Raw genomic sequence first — 21,139 nt, forward strand, 5'->3', positions numbered from 1 at the left:
ACAGAGCAGGCAAGTATAACATGTTTGTTAACATTATTTTTTTTTTTTAATTTAAGCCTTTAGTATCAATGTAATGGGACCCCCTCCTACACTCAGGCCCCATAGCAGCTGTGTGGGTTGCTCTGGCTATAAAAACACAATACGGATTTCATAGATTTCCACTCAACAGCAGATCCAATATGATTAGTAGAGCCGTTCACCGGGAAGGCTTTAGATTTTCTGCCACTCATAGCATTCCTTTCTGATACAGGAAAGGGAATCACATTATAGCAGAAGGTATGCAGACAAAGAACACATCTCATCATGTCTAAATTCATATTTAGAAAATACTTGGTTGAAGTGATATTAAAAGCCTTTTTTAAAAAAATAACAAACATGTTGTACTTACCTGCTCTGTGTAATGGTTTTGCAAAGAGCAGCCCCAATCCTCCTCTTCTTGGGTCTCCTGCTGGCACTCTGGGCTCCTCCCCCCCTTCTGAGTGCCTCCCATAGCAAACTCATGAATGCTCGCTCCCAAGCCCCTCTCTCTCCATAAGACACACACAGAATGGGGCTCGGCCCACCCCTGCTACCTCCTCACTGGCTGTGATTGACAGCTGTGGGAGCCAATGCCTCCCGCTGCTGTCTCTGAGCCAATGAGGAGGCAGAGAGCCGGGACAGCAGTCGCTCTTGAGCACATCATTGGATAGGTAATGGGCTCAGGTAAGTATTGGGGGGGTGGGGCTCCAGGGGGGGGGAGTGGCATACTGAAGATTTTTTATCTTCATGCATACAATGCGTGAAAGTAAAATACCTTCAGGCTTTACAACCACTTTAACTGACAAACATACCTCCCAACATTTTGAGATGGGAATGAGGGACACCTACTAGCAAACGTATGTAGGCATAGGACACGCCCCCTGCCACACGTTCTTAAAGGAGAATTAACCCCAAAAAAATGTTAATTAAATCCACAAGGGCTTTTTTTTTTTACCACTACTCTTCCTTTATATTGGCTTTTAACGTTTACAAATGCCGCCATAGGAGTAATTGATCTATAGTTGACAACCATTTTGCTCAATACAGCACACATGGGGGAAGTAGATCTCAAGTGATAGTTAAAGCGATTGTTACCCCAACACTTCATATCCCTGATATGTGCCTGCTACACCATGTACTTGTATCTTGTCCCTCTGCTTTCCTGTTAACAACTGACCACACTAAGCAGGAGAACACACCGTGGTCAGTTTTCTAGCTATTCTGGGAACGCAGTGTACTCTCCTCCAATAATCAGACCTGTTCTGACACTGCACAGCCATTCACTGGGAAGCTCAGTGTGCTGCTGCTTTTCCTCCCCTCAGCTCTTATGCAGCTGAGAACAGAGGGAATGTGATCATTAATAAAAAAAAAGGGGGAAACAAGGTATTTATAATGTTTTTTATATCTATACACACATTTTGCCTTTCCTTTCTATTTTAAACAGAATGGGTTTGTTTTACAAGATAATCATTTACAATCACTTTAAGATACAATCGTAAGTGATGGATTGCATCTCTGTTTCCATTTGATTGATCAAAATCCAATTGTGTTCTTAGGCAAAGTATCTCAGTTCTGCCAACTGATGCAAAACATTCAATAACAGTGGCACCACCCCTCTAATCCATGCGTCCGGCCCCTAATCTACATGCGGGATGCCGAACACATGGATTTCTATGTGTTTTTTTTTTTTAGAAGCACATGGTTAGAGCCAGAGGGGGTTATTTATGAAAGGCAAATCCACTTTGCACTACAAGTGCAAACTACAAGTGCAAAGTGCACTTGAATTTGCATTGAAAGTGCACTTGGAAGTGCAGACGCTGTAAATCTAAGGGGTAGATCTAAAATGAGGGGAAGCTCTGCTGATTTTATCATCCAATCATGTGCAAGCTAAAATGCTTGCTTTTTATTTTCCTTGCATATCCCCCTCGGATCTACAGTGAATTTACTTCCAAGTGCACTTTCAGTGCAATTTCAAGTGCTCTTTGCACTTGTAGTTTGCACTTGTAGTGCAAAGTGGATTTGCCTTTAGTAAATAACCCCCAGAGACTCTAATAGGCTTCAAAAAAGGGTGGGCTTGGGGCGCAGAGGTGGCGACGGATGTCTTGTTTGCCCCCCCCCCCCAAAATATACAGCACCACCTGCCACTGATCAATAATATGCCACCATGGCCGACTGACTTAGTTTGATAAAAAACAATTGAAATTGAGTCTAAAAATGGATTGGAGAGGAAATTATAGCTTTTCAATTCTTTGCAGATTTGATCATTTTGATTGAATCACAAAAAAAATCGAAGCATCTGTGGCCACCATAAAGGGTGTCATCACACAGAACTTTTTGTAATATAAGATCGTATTGTCAATCAAATTATTGCCCAGGAGAAAAATAGAATTGAAAGATCGAAAAGATCATTCAATGTGCCATACCCTTTAATGGACATATCAATCCAGCTCTTTTCATATCATCAAATTTTCTATCCAGACCCAGCAGAATCATTTTGATGTATTTGCTGTTTTACTCAAAACCAAGCAATGACGTGGTAAATGTAATTTCGATAATGCATAGATTTGATCATATTGTCTGATTCTGTGAAGATTTGTTCGGTCGGATTGTTCCATGTATGGCCACCATAACACTTTTTAGGCTTTTAGGCTCCATGCACACTACCGTTTTTTTTAAGCTCCTACGAGCTATTAGCATTTTTTCTGCTCCTCAAAGCTAAATAACGTTATCCTATGTGTCCATGCACACTACTTTAGGCTATTCGTGTTTTTTTTGAGTTTCAGCATCTAGAAACAGGAAAAAAAAATGTTCTTGTAGAATTTCTTGGAGCATTTTTCCAGCAGAAACACTGCTAAACGCTACTAATAGCATTTTATGAGCTTTTTTTTTTTTTTTTTTTCTTTTTTAAAGGAACTGAAAAAACACTAATAAAATGCTAACACTCCTAAACGCTCTTAAACGCTCCAAAAACGATACTAAAGCGCTACTACAAAAAGCTATTACCAGCATTTTTATAGCTAAAAATAACAAAAAAAAAAAAAACGCTAGTGTGCATGGAGCCTTACAGTCACTGTTCTTCTCTTTTGGATAAACGGTTTAACCCTTATGAATACAATCCGACTGTTGTAGGCACCTCTGTCATTAGTTTGTCCAAGCTGTCACTTTTGCTGAACAGATTGTCCTGCATTCAAAAAAAGTGTAATAAAATATAAAATATCCCATATATACTTTCACATATGCCACAGGGTTGATTCACTAAAGGCAAGAAGACAGTTCCCCTCTGCAAGTGCAGTTGCTCCAGAGCTTAGTAAATGAGGTAAAGCTTGACTTTACAAAGAATACCCAATCATGTGCAAGGAAAATAAAAAAACAAATGCTTTTTTTGCTTGCACATGATTGGATGATGGAAGTCAGCAGAGTTTCTGCTCATTTACTAAGCTCTGGAGCAACTGCCCTTTAATAAATCAACCCTATTGTGTCCATAGCACACACAGTATTAGTTCACAAGCTATTTGTTTTGTAAAGATAGCTTGCAAGACTTTATTGTTTTAAAAATATAAAACCTAAATAAAAATATATAAATACATTATAAAGAAAGAGAAATGGAAATAAAAATGGAATTCACATACTACAAACAATTATCACAGGTTATTATTACTATTATATTGTTATTACTTCTTATTTTATTATAATTTAGGTTATATTTGCCATTATTATTATTACCACATACAGTTACCAAAAAAAAAAAAATATTGTTTACTACAGTATACCTTTATGATTGTATATGTTATTGTACCATACCAATATATATTTATATATATATATATATATATGTTTGGTATACCTAAAATAACAGTATGTAGCCACCCTGGCGGTATGATTATGTCAGATTTCTGCGTCTCAAAGCGGTACAATTGTTTTGCATAGAAATTTGGCGTTTTATATTGTAGGCCTGCAATTCTTAGGAATAACACACTTAAATCTTTCCAAACAAGAGTCTAGTGGACATCTCGGGTATGATAAAGTTTGAAACACAAAATCATAAAATATAATATAATAAATAACTATAAATAATTATCAAAAAATAATAATATAATAATAATAAAATGAATTTCCCCTTGATTCACTATCGCTCAATTCTGCAAGTGTTCTAATTTATTATCTCTGTTTTCTAGCTGGTCTAAAACCACAGGTTCTGGTGACAAGGTAAGTAACCTGCACCAGGATCCTGCAATGAAATCCCGAGTGTGGCTCGGGGTCACCGCTAATGGTACTGAAATTTAACCCCGAGCCACACTCGGGAAAACCGCCAGGGAGGTTAACGCAGAGTTCCACCCAAAAGTAAAACTTCCACTTTAAGGCATCTTGACCCCCTGACATGCCACAGTTGGCATGTAATTTTTTTTGGGGGGGTCAGAGGTACCTAGCTCCCACTTCCGCTCCGGGCCACCTAAGCGACTCCTCCTCTCCCCCTAGGCCCCTCAGTCCCAGCAATCCTCTGGGACACGTCACAGGTCCCAGAAGATTGCCTGGCCACTCAGGATGCACAGCACGACTCTCGCATGCGCAGTGCGCACCCGGCTGAGAAGCTGCAAGCTGTCACATCTGGGTGCCCACAGTAGTGATGCCGGTGCTGCGGAGAAGAGAGGGAGAGGAGCAGGGCTTCGGGTGTCCGAATCGTTGAACCGTGGGACAGGTGAGTGTGTGTTTATTAAAAGTCAGCAGCTACACTTTTTGTAGCTGCTGACTTTTAACAAATACAAAAACAGTTGGAACTCCGCTTTAAAGCTGAACTCGGGTAAAAACAAAACTCATCCATTACAATGAAGCTATCCTTCTCTAAGGGTTTGCTTAGGTCTAGGGTAGGGTTTCTCAACCAGGGTTCCTCCAGAGGTTTCTAGGGGTTCCTTCAGCAATGAGCAATTTCTGCCTCTCAGATAAGTTCCCACTGACACCATTGATCTTTTTAGCTATCTGTAAAGAGATAATTCTTCCCAATAACCACAAGTGTAAGGACCATTCTTCCCACTGACCATCACACTAATGTGTCATGAGTTGTAGATATTGTCATTTTTATCAGGGGCTCCCTGACACTGGAAAATTATTTCAAGGGTTCCTCTGTTTTGAAAAGGTTGAGAAAGGCTGGTCTAGGGTGCCTGATCCCTTGCTCCTGCAGGCTCCCTCTGCAATACTAAAATAAGTCCCAGCAGCCTCTTCCCCCCCAATGTTCCAACTGTTGAGGGTCCTCTGACGCCATCCACACCCGTAGCTTTGCACTGGATATAAGGACGCCAGGGGACAGTCCACCGCTGGAGCATAGGGGAGAAGAGGAGAGCGCCGGTTGCCAGCCGAGCAAGGGATCAGGTGAGAAAAAATTATCTTTCCAGTTCTCTAGACCTAAATGAGCATCAAACCCTTGCACTGTGGGGGAAACCTCACTGCAAGAGGAGATTTTAGGACTTTAGTATTTTTTCTTTCCCCAGAAATAGGCTTTAAAATAAACCTATGGTGAGAGAAATACAGAGGTGATCATTCTTGAAATCGCTATATTTCTGGCACCATTCCATGGTGATCCTTTGTCTTTATTACTTTCTGAGTCACTTATCCAGAACACCTATTTAGATCATAAAAAAACTAATCAGCACACTTGTTTTGGGTCCCTATGACAGCCAGGCCGGTGGCATTTTCAGAAGGAAAAGTGAACAACGACAGGCTCCTTTACAGGTTTCCTTTACGTTTCTGAAATAAATATATCTGTGATCCAGTTTGGATGTTCAGTGTCCCCTTCTAGGGCCAGATTTAAACCTTGGGGGGACCTGGGCAGTTCAGGTTCTGGGGGCCCCTCATGCACTGCGTTTGTTTACATTCTCAAGGACAGTCACACATTTTTAAATGCATAATACAACGTCATTCTGAGGTCATGCGTGCACTCATACACACCACACGCACATCCATAGTGCTCTCTGTGTGGTTTGCTTGAGCCGCCAAAATTTGTTGTCAAAAACTATACAATATACCAGTCCAGAGTAAAAAAATTTACAGATGATTGCTGGCAAAATATTACTTCTCAAGATACATTTATTAACAGAAAGTCATTTTTTTTAATTATATATTTTAGTAATTTTGAAAATTATTTTATATATTTGATTATTTTTTTATTTTTATTTATTTCAGGTACTTATATAGCGCCGTCAATTTACGCAGTGCTTTACATATATATTATACATTCACATCAGTCCCTACACCCTCAAGGAGCTTACAATCTAAGGTCCCTAACTCACATTCATACATACTAGGGCCAATTTAGACAGGATCCAATTAACCTACCAGCATGTCTTTGGAGTGTGGGAGGAAACCGGAGTACCCGGAGGAAGCCCACGCAGGCACAGGGAGAACATGCAAACTCCAGGCAGGTAGTGTCACGGTCGGGATTCGAACCAGCGCCCCCTCTTACTGCTAGGCGAGAGTGCTATACACTACACCACTGTGCCACCCTATTGTTTTAATTTTTTATTATGTATGTGTTTATTGTTTTTAATAATGTTTATATTATTTATATTACTTTTTGTATAGTGGGGGCCCCTTCTGTCCAGAGTATAAACTTTACAGATGATGGCCAGCAAAATATTATTTCCAAAGATGCATTTATTAAAAGAAACTAAATTTTTTTTGTCATTATACATTTTATATTTATTATTGTTTATTTTTTATATTATTTTTATATTGTTTTATATTTTTTCATTATTTATTTTTTATCATTTTATATAATTTTTTATATCGTTTTATATTATTTTTTGCATGGGGGGGGCCTTCTGTCCAGAGTAAAGACTTTACAGATGATGGCCGGCAACATATTATTTGCCAAGATACATCTATTAAAAAAAAGTAATGTATATATTATTATTTAACATATATTTTTATATTGTTTTATATTATTTTTTGCATAGCGGGTGGCCCCTTCTGTTCAGAATAAAGACTTTACTGATGATGGCTGGAAAAAATACAATTTGCCAAGATAAATTTATTTAAAAAAAAAAGTAATTTTTTTATCATTGTATATTGTATATATTATTACTATTTTATATAATTTGTTTTATATTGTTTTAGAATATTTTTTGCATAGAGGGGGGCCCCTTCTGTCCAGAGTAAAGACTTTACAGATGATGGCCGGCAAAATATTACTTGCCAAGATACTTTTATCTAAAGAAAGTAATTTTTAATTATTAGATATTTTATATACTTGCTATATTGTTTTATATTATTATTTTATATATTTTTTTATATTGTTTTAGATTATTTTTTATATAGAGGGGGCCCTTCTGTCAGGGGACCCAGGGAAGTTGACACTTTTGCCCCCCCCCCCCTTCCCATATAAGTCGGCCACTGCCCCTTCCAATTCATTCTTTTCAATAATAATAATACTATTGATTGCTGGATTAAATTGTATGTCCAGCAGTGATCCTTATTTTAAATTGTTAGCAACCATGCAAATAAGTAAGGGTGTGAAGTCAAGCGTAACACAAGCAGATTAAGAACAATGTATAGTGTTACAGAACACTTGTACAGAGCAATAATGCAAACATAAAATAAAGTCCTTACTATATAACAACAGCTACAAAACACACAAAAATAGATAAACTGGAACAACAAAACAGCAACAAATGTAACAAGTTACACATTTAACAATAGAAATACTCATAAAACTTGAGATATCAAGCCACAAGTGGGGGGTGACAGGTATTGCCCACTTACCTAATGGTAGCACAATGAAGAAAGGTAGCCAGCAGAGGATGAACACCCCCACCACTATGGCCAAAGTTTTGGCTGCTTTCTTCTCCCTGGAGAATTTGATCAGCCTGACAGACAGAGAACTCCTAAAAGTGTGCCCCTTCCTGGAGTTGGCGTTGGACTCCACTAAACTTCTGCAGTGAATCCTGAGGACAACCTCCATGGACTTGTTCCTTTCCTTCTTGACACCAGCCTCTAGGCTCTTGGTGGTCCTTCTGGCCACAATGTAAACCTTGAAGTACATGATGAGGATGACTAGCAGGGGCAGGTAGAAGGAGAAGAGGGAAGAGAAGAGGGCATATCCAGGTTCTTCAGTGATGCTGCACTGGCTGTCATCCTCTGGTGGAGGCTCCTTCCAACCCAACAGAGGTCCAATTGAGATGACCATGGAGGACACCCACAGGACGATGATGATGACCACAGCCTTCTTCTCAGTCATTATAGTTGGGTACTTAAGGGAATGTTTCACACCTACATACCTGTCTATGGATATGATACAAAGACTCATGATAGAGGCAGTGCAGCAGAGGACATCCACAGCTGCCCAGATGTCACAGAAGATCCTGCCAAAGACCCAAGTGCCCAGCACCTCCAGGGTGGCCGAGAAGGGCAGCACGAGGGTGCTCAGCAGTAGGTCGGCTATGGCTAGGTTGATGATGAAATAATTGGTGACCGTTTGCAGCTGCCTGTTGCATGCCACAGACAAGATCACCAGGATGTTCCCAACAATGGCAAAGAGGATGAAAACTGCCAGGACAATGCCCACACTCAGAGCCTGCAGGTCCAAAGCTTCTGCCAAGGAGGTGCCATTATCAGTCCCATTCTCACCTGGCAGGTAGGCAATTGATTCATTCCACAGGCTCTCATTGCTGGGCTCTAACAAAAACATGTTAATCCAAGCTCCTCTCCATATAAGAAGCAGATCCAGATCTCATGGCTGAAGGTTGACACATCTCATCTCCAGGGCTCTCAGTAAGTCATCTGCTGCACCAAATCCCAGGTTGGCACTTACTCTTTGGTCCCACATGCTGCAAAAAAAAAAAAAGAGGCAATGAGAGGTTCTCCAGAAAGGTGTCAGAAGAAGCAGCACTAAAACTTTTCTCAGTGCCTTGCACCTCCTCCTGTGAGTGTCATTGTGCCCAAGGATGCTTCTCTGAGTCAACTGCAGCACAGAGCTATTGCTACTCCCCTTCAGATTATTGATGGCTCAGATCCCCCCCTCCAGTATGGGAGAAGGCAAAGCAACATGGCACAGAGTGATGCTGACTCCACTCTCCATGGCAGTCCTTTGCAGTGCATGAGCTCAGCCGAAGTTGCTTGCAAGACAAAAAAAAAAAAAGAAAAGGCAGCTCTGAATGGATAAATGAAACCAACCCTGGCTGTGCTTCATTCACTTTGGCAGGTCCCCTCCCCGCCTCCTTTCATTGCTACTCTGTGATAAGGCGCTGGAATGCTCCTGCATTATCCTCCGTCGCCACTAGAGGGCAGCAGGTGGTTCCGTGTTTATGGCTACTAGAATACACATTGAGATCAAAGGGTCTCTGTGATTTTCCTTGTGTGCTAATGGGCAGCTTTCTTCTCAGGAAAGAGGAAAACATGTCATGCTGATTAACCTGCCTAGATACTTGTTTTGTTATTGTTCAAGCCAATGTGCCAGTTAATGATTTCCTGGAAGAGCCATGTAATTTCAAGGTGATTTATTAAGGGGGTACTCTGAGATGTTTGCCTGAGATTGTTATATTTATGTCCATGGCTTTATTATCTGTGCCTGCCTTGGGTGTAAATACCAATTTACTGAGGAACTACAAGAGCCAGCATGCCTGGCTTGTTTTTATACTAAAAATGGAATCCCATCCAGCATAGACACCATTAGGTACAGTAAGTGGTTTGTGGAACTACAAGAACCAGCATGACTTGTTTGCTATATAATGACGTTGCATCACCCAGCATGGTTTGGTCTATTGAACTACAAGAGCCAGCATGCACTAGGGTACTTGGTATGATTAGAGCATTTACAGATAACTAGGCTGAAGAACTACAAGAGCCAAGATGCCTTGTTTGCTATATGACATTGCATCACCCATGGTCTAGGGTCCCTGATACTAGTAACACCAGGAGATTAGTGGTCTGCGGAACTGCAAGAGTCAGCATGTCTGGCTTGTAATAAATTGAATCCCATCCAGCATAGACACCATTAGATACAGTACGTGGGTTGTAGAACTACAAGAACCAGCCTGACTTGTTTGCTATATAATGACATTGCATCACCCAGCACGGTCTGGTCTCTAGAACTACAAGAGCCAGCATGCACTAGGGTACTTGGTATGATTAGAGCATTTACAGATAACTAGGCTGAAGAACTACAAGAGCCAGAATGCCTTGTTTGCTATATAATGACATTGCATCACTCAGCATGGTCTAGGGTCCCTGATACTAGTGACACCAGGAGATTAGTGGTCTGTGGAACTGCAAGAGCCAGCATGCCTGGCTTGTACTAAAATGGAATCCCATCCAGCATAGACACCATTAGATACAGTAAGTGGTTTGTAGAACTACAAGAACCAGCCTGACTTGTTTGCTATATAATGACATTGCATCATCCAGCATGGTCTGGTCTCTAGAACTACAAGAGCCAGCATGCACTAGGGTACTTGGTATGATTAGAGCATTTACAGATAACTAGGCTGAAGAACTACAAGAGCCAGGATGCCTTGTTTGCTATATAATGACATTGCATCACCCAGCATGGTCTAAAGTCCCTGATACTAGTGACACCAGGAGATACGTGGTCTGTGGAACTGCAAGAGCCAGCATGCCTGGCTTGTACTAAAATGGAATCCCATCCAGCATAGACACCATTAGATACAGTAAGTGGTTTGTAGAACTACAGGAACCAGCCTGACTTGTTTGCTATATAATGACATTGCATCACCCAGCAGAGTCTGGTCTCTAAAACTACAAGAGCCAGCATGCACTAGGGTACTTGGTATGATTACAGCATTTACAGATAACTACAAGAGCCAAGATGTATTGTTTGCTATATAATGACATTGCATCATCCAGCATGATTTGGGGTCCCTAATACTAGTGACACCAGGAGATAAGTGGTCTGTAGAACTGCAAGAGCCAGCATGACTTATTTTACAATAAAATGGCATCTCATCCAGCATCAACACTCGCTACTTTACATGGTAGCAAAGTGTCATTTCTTCAGTGTTGTCACATGAAAAGATATAATAAAATATTTACAAAAATGTGAGGGGTGTACTCACTTTTGTAATGACATTGCATGGTCTGGGGTCCCTGATACTAGTAACACCAGGCGATAAGTGGTCTGTAGAACTACAAGAGCCAGCATGCACTAGGGTACTTGGTATGATTGCAGCCTTTACAGATAACTAGGCTGAAGAACTACAAGAGCCAGGATGGGTTGTTTGCTATATAAAGACATTGCACCATTCAGCATATGCGATCTGTAGAACTACAAGAGCCAGCATACCTTGTTTCCTACATAATGACATTACATCATCCAGCATGGTCTAGGGTCCCTGATACTAGTAACACCAGGAGACACATTGTCTGTAGAACTACAAGAGCCAGCATGCACTAGGGTACTTGGTAAACGTTGCCACATTTACAGATATCTAGTCTATAGAACTACAAGAACCAGCATGATCTAGGGTTGTTGGTATAAGAGACAGCATCCAGAGAAATCTAGTCTATAGAACTACAAGAGCCAGAATGCATTAGGGTACTTGGTATGATTAGAGCATTTACAGATAACTAGGCTGAAGAACTACAAGAGCCAGCATGCCTTGTTTGCTACATAATGACATTGCATCACTCAGCATGGTCTGGGGTCCCTGATACTAGTGACACCAGGAGATTAGTGGTCCGTAGAACTACAAGATCCAGCATGCACTGGGGTACTTGGTACAAACTAGGGTGAAGAACTACAAGAGCCAGCATACCTTGTTTGCTATATAATGACATTGCATTACCCAGCATGGTCTATGGTCCCTGGTACAGGTGATAGCAGGAGATAAATGGGATATAGAACTGCAAGAGCCAGCATGCACTGGGGTACCTGGGAGAAGTGGTGGCATGTGATAAACAATCAACAGAATAAGAAGAACCAGCAATCACTGGGGTACCTAATGCAAGTCACAGCATTTACAGATACGTTGGCTATAGAACTACAAGAGCCAGCCTGTCCTGCTTGCTATATACTAACATTGCATCATACAACATGGTCTAGGGCCCTTCGTAAGTGACAGCAGGAGATAAGTGGTCTGTAGAACTACAAGAGGCAGCATGCTGAGGGGTACGGTACCTGCTACAAGTTACAACATCTACAGGTCTACGTTGGTGTGCGTTGCAGTAACATGCCTGTTAATGAGCATTTTACTGCAGCAGAATTGTGTGAATGGGCCCTAATAAATCAGAATTCTGTACTGAGGGTTTTGGAGACAATAGTTTGTGATTGTAATGAAAGTTGATCCCCAGCCTTCAAAAATGTTTAAGCCTTGGTTCACATTGATGCGATTTGGCATGCAATTTGACATGCCAAATCGCAAGCCAAATCGGCGGCAATGCCACCGTACGAATCGGTGTGATGCCACACCGATTCCCAAAAGTAGTTTCTGTACTACTTTTGGCAATTTCGGGTTGGGATTTCCATTGACATTTGTGCAGCAACCCACACAGACGTCTCTGAAATCGCCCCGCGAAGTCGGACTGACATGCGGGAATGAAATCGAGCGTGTTCACCTAAACTCATATGATTTCATTCCCACAGTCAGTGTGAACCAAGGCTGGAGCTCAACTCATCCTCCCCATCAGTCTTGATGCACGCCAGCGGCGCACGCGCTCTGAAGGTCCAGCTTACCGTGCCGGGACCTCAGAGCTTCTTGCCGGTGTCTTGCAAGGAAAGTTCCCCCGGCGGATAAGGACCCCCCTGTACTGCGCATGCGCTGCGCTTGCACAGTACGAACGACTACGGAGCCGCCGAAAATTGCCGAAGAAGAACAGCTGTTCGTCAGTTCTATACGGCGCCTGCGCACTACATTCTGACCTAAGTCCACGTTACAGCCCCACCATCCAAGTGGACATAGAGTTAGAATATTAAAATGCTGAGCGCAGCGAGGCCGTGCCGGAAGCGTGGCGAGTGTAGCAAGCCCGCGAGGGGCCTGTTACAAAGTGTTTTTTTTTACTATAGTCTTGGCACGCAGGCGCCGTGTACAGCTGACTCAGGTGTTCAGCTTCGGCTCTTTTCGGCGGCTCCCTTGTTGCTCCTACTGCACAAGCGCTGCGCCTGCGCATTACGGGGGGGGGGGGGGTCATTATCCGGCGAGGGGAACTTTCTCGGCAGAACACCGGAACTGAGGGCTCCCGCGCGCAAGTGTGGGAGTGACATCATCACGGCTCCAGCCACTCATGGCGCCGGAGCCCGCGATTCCGGAATAAAGGACAGGAGAAGATGTCAGCCCTCTCAGCGGTGACTGGGGGCCGCTAAAAGAGCTTCAATCGAAGGTGAGTATTTCATAATGTGCTAGTACATAATGCAAACTAGCACATTACGCCTTTGTCTTGCAGTTTTTTTTGTTTTTGTTTTTTCCTCGGTTTTCAACCGTTTAAAAAAAATAGTGGTGTTCTGTGGGGTTTTCAATGTTGGGAGAAAGGCTGGAGTTCATCTGTTGCCAGACACAGACAAATAATGACATGTGGGATTTACCTTTTCAGTATATATATATATATATATATATATAGTGAGGGAAAAAAGTATTTGATCCCCTGCTGATTTTGCACATTTGCCTACTGACAAAGAAAAAAAGAAATAATCAGTCTAGAATTTTAATGGTGGGTTTATTTTAACAGTGAGAGACAGAATAAGATCAAAACAATCCAGAAAAACGCATTTAAGAAAACGTATAAATGGATTTGCATTTTAATGAGTGGGATAAGTATTTGACCCCTTCGCAAAACATGACTTAGTACTTGGTGGTAAAACCCTTGTAGGTCTCAGACATTTCTTGTAGCTGACCACCAGGTTTGCACACATCTCAGGAGGGATTTTGTCCCACTCCTCTTTGCAGATCCTCTCCAAGTCATTAAGGTTTGGAGGCTGACGTTTGGGAACTCGAACCTTCAGCTCCCTCTACTAGGGATGAGCCAGATGTTCAAGTTGAAGGTAAGTTCGTCTCGAACACTGGGTGTTCGCCTGTTCACCGAACATCGAATATTATGCGTTGTTCGCAGCAAATTCGAAAAGCCGCAGAACACTGTTAAAGTCTATGGGACACGAACATAAAAAAACAAAAGTGCTCATTTTAAAGGCTTATATGCAAGTTATTGTCATAAAAAGTGTTTGGGGACCTGGGTCCTGCCCCAGGGGACAAGGATCAATGCAAAAAGAAGTTTTAAAAACTGCCGTTTTTTCAGGACCAGTGATTTTTTTAATGCTTAAAGTGAAACAATAAAAATGAAATATTCCTCTAAATATTGTACCTGGTAGGTATGCCTGTAAAGTGGCGCATTTTTCCCATATTTAGAAGAGTCCCTGCACAAGATTACATTTCTAAAGGAATAAAGTCATTTTAAACTGATCGCGGCTGTACTGATTTGTTGGGTCTCGGCAATATAGATAAAACTCATTGAAAAAAATGGCATGGGTTCCCCCCCAGTCCATTACCAGGCCCTTTGGGTCTGGTATGAATATTAAGGTGAGCCCCCAAACCAAATTTCTTTTAAAAATTTGCGTGGAGGTCCCCCCAAAATCCATACCAGGCCCTTCAGGTCTGGTATGGATATTAAGGGGAACCCTGCGCCAATTTTTTTTTTAAATGGCATAGGGGTCCCCCCCAAAATCCATTTTAGACCCTTATCCAAGCACGCAACCTGGCAGGCCGCAGGAAAAGAGGGGGGCCTCTGCAGTCTTGCCCAGTATCTTTGCAGCCTTGCCCATTGCCTTTGCAGCCTTGTCCAGTGCCTCTGCAGCCTTGCCCAGTGCCTTTGCAGCCTTGCCCAGTGCCTCTGCAGCCTTGCCCAGTGCCTTTGCAGCCTTGCCCAGTGCCTCTGCAGCCTTGCCCAGTGCCTTTGCAGCATGGCCCAGTGCCCCTGCAGCCTTGCCCAGTGCCTTTTCAGCCTTGCCCAGTGCCTTTGCAGCCTTGCCTAGTGCCTCTGCAGCCTTGCCCAGTGCATCTGCAGCCTTGCCCAGTGTCTTTGCAGCCTTGCCCAGTGCCTCTGCAGCCTTGCCCAGTGCCTTTGCAGCCTTACCCAGTGCCTCTGCAGCATTGCACAGTGCCTCTGCAGCCTTGCCCAGTGCCTTTGCAGCCTTGCCCAGTGCCCCTGCAGCCTTGCCCAGTGCCTTTGCAGCCTTGCCCAGTGCCTTTGCAGCCTTGCCCAGTGCCTTTGCAGCCTTGCCCAGTGCCCCTGCAGCCTTGCCCGGTGTCTTTGCAGCCTTGCCCAGTGCCTTTGCAGCATTGCCCAGTGACTTTGCAGCCTTGCCCAGTGCCTCTGCAGCCTTGCCCAGTGCCTTTGCAGCATGGCCCAGTGCCCCTGCAGCATTGCCCGGTGCCTTTGCAGCCTTGCCCAGTGCCTTTGCAGCATTGCCCAGTGACTTTGCAGCCTTGCCCAGTGCCTCTGCAGCCTTGCCCAGTGCCTTTGCAGCATGGCCCAGTGCCCCTGCAGCATTGCCCGGTGCCTTTGCAGCCTTGCCCAGTGCCTTTGCAGCATTGCCCAGTGACTTTGCAGCCTTGCCCAGTGCCTCTGCAGCCTTGCCCAGTGCCTTTGCAGCATTGCCCAGTGCCTCTGCAGCCTTGCCCAGTGCCTTTGCAGCATTGCCCAGTGCCTCTGCAGCCTTGCCCAGTGCCTTTGCAGCATTGCCCAGTGCCTCTGCAGTCTTGGCCATTGCCTTTGCAGCCTTGCCCATTGCCTTTGCAGCCTTGCCCAGTGCCTATGCAGCCTTTCCCAGTGCCTTTGCAGCATGGCCCAGTGCCTTTGCAGCATGGCCCAGTGCCCCTGCAGCCTTGCCCAGGGCCCTTGCAGCCTTGCCCAGTGCCTTTGCAGCCTTGCCCAGTGCCTCTGCAGCATGGCCCAGTGCCCCTGCAGCCTTGCCCAGTGCCTTTGCAGCCTTGCCCAGTGCCTCTGCAGCCTTGCCCAGTGCCTTTGCAGCATTGTCCAGTGCCTCTGCAGCCTTGCCCAGTGCCTCTGCAGCCTTGCCCAGTGCCCTTGCAGCCTTGCCCAGTGCCCTTGCAGCCTTGCCCAGTGCCTTTGCAGCCTTGCCCAGTGCCTCTGCAGCCTTGACCAGTGCCCCTGCAGTCTTGCCCAGTGCCTCTGCAGCCTTGCCCAGTGCCTTTGCAGCATGGCCCAGTGCCCCTGCAGCCTTGCCCAGTGCCTTTGCAGCCTTGCCCAGTGCCTCTGCAGCCTTGCCCAGTGCCTCTGCAGTCTTGTCCATTGCCTTTGCAGCCTTGACCATTGCCTTTGCAGCCTTGCCCAGTGCCTCTGCAGCCTTTCCCAGTGCCTTTGCAGCATTGCCAAGTGCCTTTGCAGCTTTGCCCAGTGCCTCTGCAGCCTTGCCCAGTGCCTTTACAGCCTTGCCCAGTGCCTCTGCAGCCTTGACCAGTGCCTTTGCAGCATTGCCCAGTGCCTCTGCAGTCTTGCCCAGTGCCTCTGCAGCCTTGCCCAGTGCCTTTGCAGCCTTGCCCAGTGCCTCTGCAGCCTTGCCAGTGCCTTTGCAGCCTTGACCAGTGCCTCTGCAGCCTTGCCAAGTGCCTTTGCAGCCTTGCCCAGTGCCTCTGCAGCCTTTCCCAGTGCCTTTGCAGCATTGCCCAGTGCCTCTGCAGTCTTGCCCAGTGCCTCTGCAGCCTTGCCCAGTGCCTTTGCAGCCTTGCCCATTGCCTTTGCAGCCTTGTCCAGTGCCTCTGCAGCCTTGCCTAGTGCCTTTGCAGCCTTGCCCAGTGCCTCTGCAGCCTTGCCCAGTGCCTTTGCAGCCTTGCCCAGTGCCTCTGCAGCCTTGCCCAGTGCCTTTGCAGCATGGCCCAGTGCCCCTGCAGCCTTGCCCAGTGCCTTTTCAGCCTTGCCCAGTGCCTTTGCAGCCTTGCCTAGTGCCTCTGCAGCCTTGCCCAGTGCATCTGCAGCCTTGCCCAGTGTCTTTGCAGCCTTGCCCAGTGCCTCTGCAGCCTTGCCCAGTGCCTTTGCAGCCTTACCCAGTGCCTCTGCAGCATTGCACAGTGCCTCTGCAGCCTTGCCCAGTGCCTTTGCAGCCTTGCCCAGTGCCCCTGCAGCCTTGCCCAGTGCCTTTGCAGCCTTGCCCAGTGCCTTTGCAGCATTGCCCAGTGCCTTTGCAGCCTTGCCCAGTGCCTTTGCAGCCTTGCCCAGTGCCTTTGCAGCCTTGCCCAGTGCCTCTGCAGCCTTGCCCAGTGCCTTTGCAGCATGGCCCAGTGCCCCTGCAGCCTTGCCCGGTGTCTTTGCAGCCTTGCCCAGTGCCTTTGCAGCATTGCCCAGTGACTTTGCAGCCTTGCCCAGTGCCTCTGCAGCCTTGCCCAGTGCCTTTGCAGCATGGCCCAGTGCCCCTGCAGCATTGCCCGGTGCCTTTGCAGCCTTGCCCAGTGCCTTTGCAGCATTGCCCAGTGACTTTGCAGCCTTGCCCAGTGCCTCTGCAGCCTTGCCCAGTGCCTTTGCAGCATGGCCCAGTGCCCCTGCAGCATTGCCCGGTGCCTTTGCAGCCTTGCCCAGTGCCTTTGCAGCATTGCCCAGTGACTTTGCAGCCTTGCCCAGTGCCTTTGCAGCATGGCCCAGTGCCCCTGCAGCCTTGCCCGGTGTCTTTGCAGCCTTGCCCAGTGCCTTTGCAGCATTGCCCAGTGACTTTGCAGCCTTGCCCAGTGCCTCTGCAGCCTTGCCCAGTGCCTTTGCAGCATGGCCCAGTGCCCCTGCAGCATTGCCCGGTGCCTTTGCAGCCTTGCCCAGTGCCTTTGCAGCATTGCCCAGTGACTTTGCAGCCTTGCCCAGTGCCTCTGCAGCCTTGCCCAGTGCCTTTGCAGCATGGCCCAGTGCCCCTGCAGCATTGCCCGGTGCCTTTGCAGCCTTGCCCAGTGCCTTTGCAGCATTGCCCAGTGACTTTGCAGCCTTGCCCAGTGCCTTTGCAGCATTGCCCAGTGACTTTGCAGCCTTGCCCAGTGCCTTTGCAGCATGGCCCAGTGCCCCTGCAGCCTTGCCCGGTGCCTTTGCAGCCTTGCCCAGTGCCTTTGCAGCATTGCCCAGTGCCTTTGCAGCATTGCCCAGTGCCTCTGCAGCAGTGCCTTTACAGCATTGCCCAGTGCCTCTGCAGCCTTGCCCAGTGCCTTTGCAGCATTGCCCAGTGCCTCTGCAGTCTTGGCCATTGCCTTTGCAGCCTTGCCCATTGCCTTTGCAGCCTTGCCCAGTGCCTATGCAGCCTTTCCCAGTGCCTTTGCAGCATGGCCCAGTGCCTTTGCAGCATGGCCCAGTGCCCCTGCAGCCTTGCCCAGTGCCCTTGCAGCCTTGCCTAGTGCCTTTGCAGCCTTGCCCAGTGCCTCTGCAGCATGGCCCAGTGCCCCTGCAGCCTTGCCCAGTGCCTTTGCAGCCTTGCCCAGTGCCTCTGCAGCCTTGCCCAGTGCCTTTGCAGCATTGTCCAGTGCCTCTGCAGCCTTGCCCAGTGCCTCTGCAGCCTTGCCCAGTGCCCTTGCAGCCTTGCCCAGTGCCCTTGCAGCCTTGCCCAGTGCCTTTGCAGCCTTGCCCAGTGCCTCTGCAGCCTTGACCAGTGCCCCTGCAGTCTTGCCCAGTGCCTCTGCAGCCTTGCCCAGTGCCTTTGCAGCACGGCCCAGTGCCCCTGCAGCCTTGCCCAGTGCCTTTGCAGCCTTGCCCAGTGCCTCTGCAGCCTTGCCCAGTGCCTCTGCAGTCTTGCCCATTGCCTTTGCAGCCTTGACCATTGCCTTTGCAGCCTTGCCCAGTGCCTCTGCAGCCTTTCCCAGTGCCTTTGCAGCATTGCCAAGTGCCTTTGCAGCTTTGCCCAGTGCCTCTGCAGCCTTGCCCAGTGCCTTTACAGCCTTGCCCAGTGCCTCTGCAGCCTTGACCAGTGCCTTTGCAGCATTGCCCAGTGCCTCTGCAGTCTTGCCCAGTGCCTCTGCAGCCTTGCCCAGTGCCTTTGCAGCCTTGCCCAGTGCCTCTGCAGCCTTGCCAGTGCCTTTGCAGCCTTGACCAGTGCCTCTGCAGCCTTGCCCAGTGCCTTTGCAGCATTGCCCAGTGCCTTTGCAGCCTTGCCCAGTGCCTCTGCAGCCTTGCCCAGTGCCTTTGCAGCATTGCCCAGTGCCCCTGCAGCCTTGCCCAGTGCCTTTGCAGCCTTGCCCAGTGCCTCTGCAGCCTTGCCCAGTGCCTCTGCAGTCTTGCCCAGTGCCTTTGCAGCCTTGACCATTGCCTTTGCAGCCTTGCCCAGTGCCTCTGCAGCCTTTCCCAGTGCCTTTGCAGCATTGCCCAGTGCCTCTGCAGTCTTGCCCAGTGCCTCTGCAGCCTTGCCCAGTGCCTTTGCAGCCTTGCCCAATGCCTTTGCAGCCTTGCCCAGTGCCTCTGCAGCCTTGCCCAGTGCCTCTGCAGCCTTGCCCAGTGCCTCTGCAGTCTTGTCCAGTGCCTCTGCAGCCTTGCCCAGTGCCTCTGCAGTCTTGTCCAGTGCCTCTGCAGCCTTGCCCAGTGCATCAACAGTCTTGCCCAGTGCCTCTGCAGTCTTGCCCAGTGCCTCTGCAGCCTTGCCCAGTGCCTCAACTGTCTTGCCCAGTGCCTCTGCAGTCTTGCCCAGTGCCTTTGCAGCCTTGCCCAGTGCCTCTGCAGCCTTGCCCAGTGCCTCTGCAGTCTTGCCCATTGCCTTTGCAGCCTTGCCCATTGCCTTTGCAGCCTTGCCCAGTGCCTCTGCAGCCTTTCCCAGTGCCTTTGCAGCTTTGCCCAGTGCCTTTGCAGCCTTGCCCAGTGCCTTTGCAGCCTTGCCCAGTGCCTCTGCAGCCTTGCCCAGTGCCTCTGCAGCCTTGCCCAGTGCCTTTGCAGCATTGCCCAGTGCCTCTGCAGCCTTGCCCAGTGCCTTTGCAGCCTTGCCCAGTGCCTTTGCAGCCTTGCCCAGTGCCTTTGCAGCATTGCCCAGTGCCTCTGCAGCCTTGCCCAGTGCCTCTGCAGCCTTTCCCAGTGCCTTTGCAGCATTGTCCAGTGCCTTTGCAGCTTTGCCCAGTGCCTTTGCAGCCTTGCCCAGTGCCTTTGCAGCCTTGCCCAGTGCCTCTGTAGCCTTGCCCAGTGCCTTTGCAGCATTGCCCAGTGCCTCTGTAGCCTTGCCCAGTGCCTCTGCAGTCTTGTCCAATGCCTTTGCAGCCTTGCCCAGTGCCTCTGCAGCCTTGCCCAGTGCCTTTGCAGCATTGCCCAGTGCCTCTGCAGCCTTGCCCAGCAGCCTTGCCCAGTGCCTTTGCAGCCTTGCCCAGTGCCTCTGCAGCCTTGCCAGTGCCTTTGCAGCCTTGCCCAGTGCCTCTGCAGCCTTGCCAAGTGCCTTTGCAGCCTTGCCCAGTGCCTCTGCAGCCTTGCCCAGTGCCTTTGCAGCATGGCCCAGTGCCCCTGCAGCCTTGCCCAGTGCCCTTGCAGCCTTGCCCAGTGCCTCTGCAGCCTTGCCAAGTGCCTTTGCAGCATTGCCCAGTGCCTTTGCAGCCTTGCCCAGTGCCTCTGCAGCCTTGCCCAGTGCCTTTGCAGCATGGCCCAGTGCCCCTGCAGCCTTGCCCAGTGCCTTTGCAGCCTTGCCCAGTGCCTCTGCAGCCTTGCCCAGTGCCTCTGCAGTCTTGCCCATTGCCTTTGCAGCCTTGCCCATTGCTTTTGCAGCCTTGCCCAGTGCCTCTGCAGCCTTGCCCAGTGCCTTTGCAGCATTGCCCAGTGCCTCTGCAGCCTTGCCCAGTGCCTCTGCAGCCTTGCCCAGTGCCTTTGCAGCATTGCCGAGTGCCTTTGCAGCCTTGCCCAGTGCCTCTGCAGCCTTGCCCAGTGCCTTTGCAGCATGGCCCAGTGCCTCTGCAGCCTTGCCCAGTGCCTTTGCAGCATTGCCCAGTGCCTCTGCAGCCTTGCCCAGTGCCTCTGCAGCCTTACCAAGTGCCTTTGCAGCCTTGCCCAGTGCCTTTGCAGCCTTGCCCAGTGCCTCTGCAGCCTTGCCCAGTGCCTCTGCAGTCTTGCCCATTGCCTTTGCAGCCTTGACCATTGCTTTTGCAGCCTTGCCCAGTGCCTCTGCAGCCTTTCCCAGTGCCTTTGCAGCATTGCCAAGTGCCTTTGCAGCATTGCCAAGTGCCTTTGCAGCCTTGCCCATTGC

General features: G+C 48.0%; 1 protein-coding gene across 1 annotated transcript in view; it reads right to left on the reverse strand.

The window, feature by feature from the left end:
- The window catches only part of ADRA1D (adrenoceptor alpha 1D), a 210,032-nt gene extending 200,779 nt beyond the window's left edge, over positions 1-9,253 (reverse strand). Inside the window, exon 1 of the mRNA XM_073611009.1 lies at positions 7,771-9,253. Within this exon, the coding sequence (XP_073467110.1) occupies positions 7,771-8,695 (925 nt within the window). The 5' untranslated portion in view covers positions 8,696-9,253. The remainder of the gene's footprint in view (positions 1-7,770) is intronic.
- Positions 9,254-21,139: the final 11,886 nt, after the last annotated feature.

Source organism: Aquarana catesbeiana, linkage group LG01 (genome assembly GCF_042186555.1).
Source record: "Aquarana catesbeiana isolate 2022-GZ linkage group LG01, ASM4218655v1, whole genome shotgun sequence".
In the NCBI taxonomy this organism is placed as follows: domain Eukaryota; kingdom Metazoa; phylum Chordata; class Amphibia; order Anura; family Ranidae; genus Aquarana; species Aquarana catesbeiana.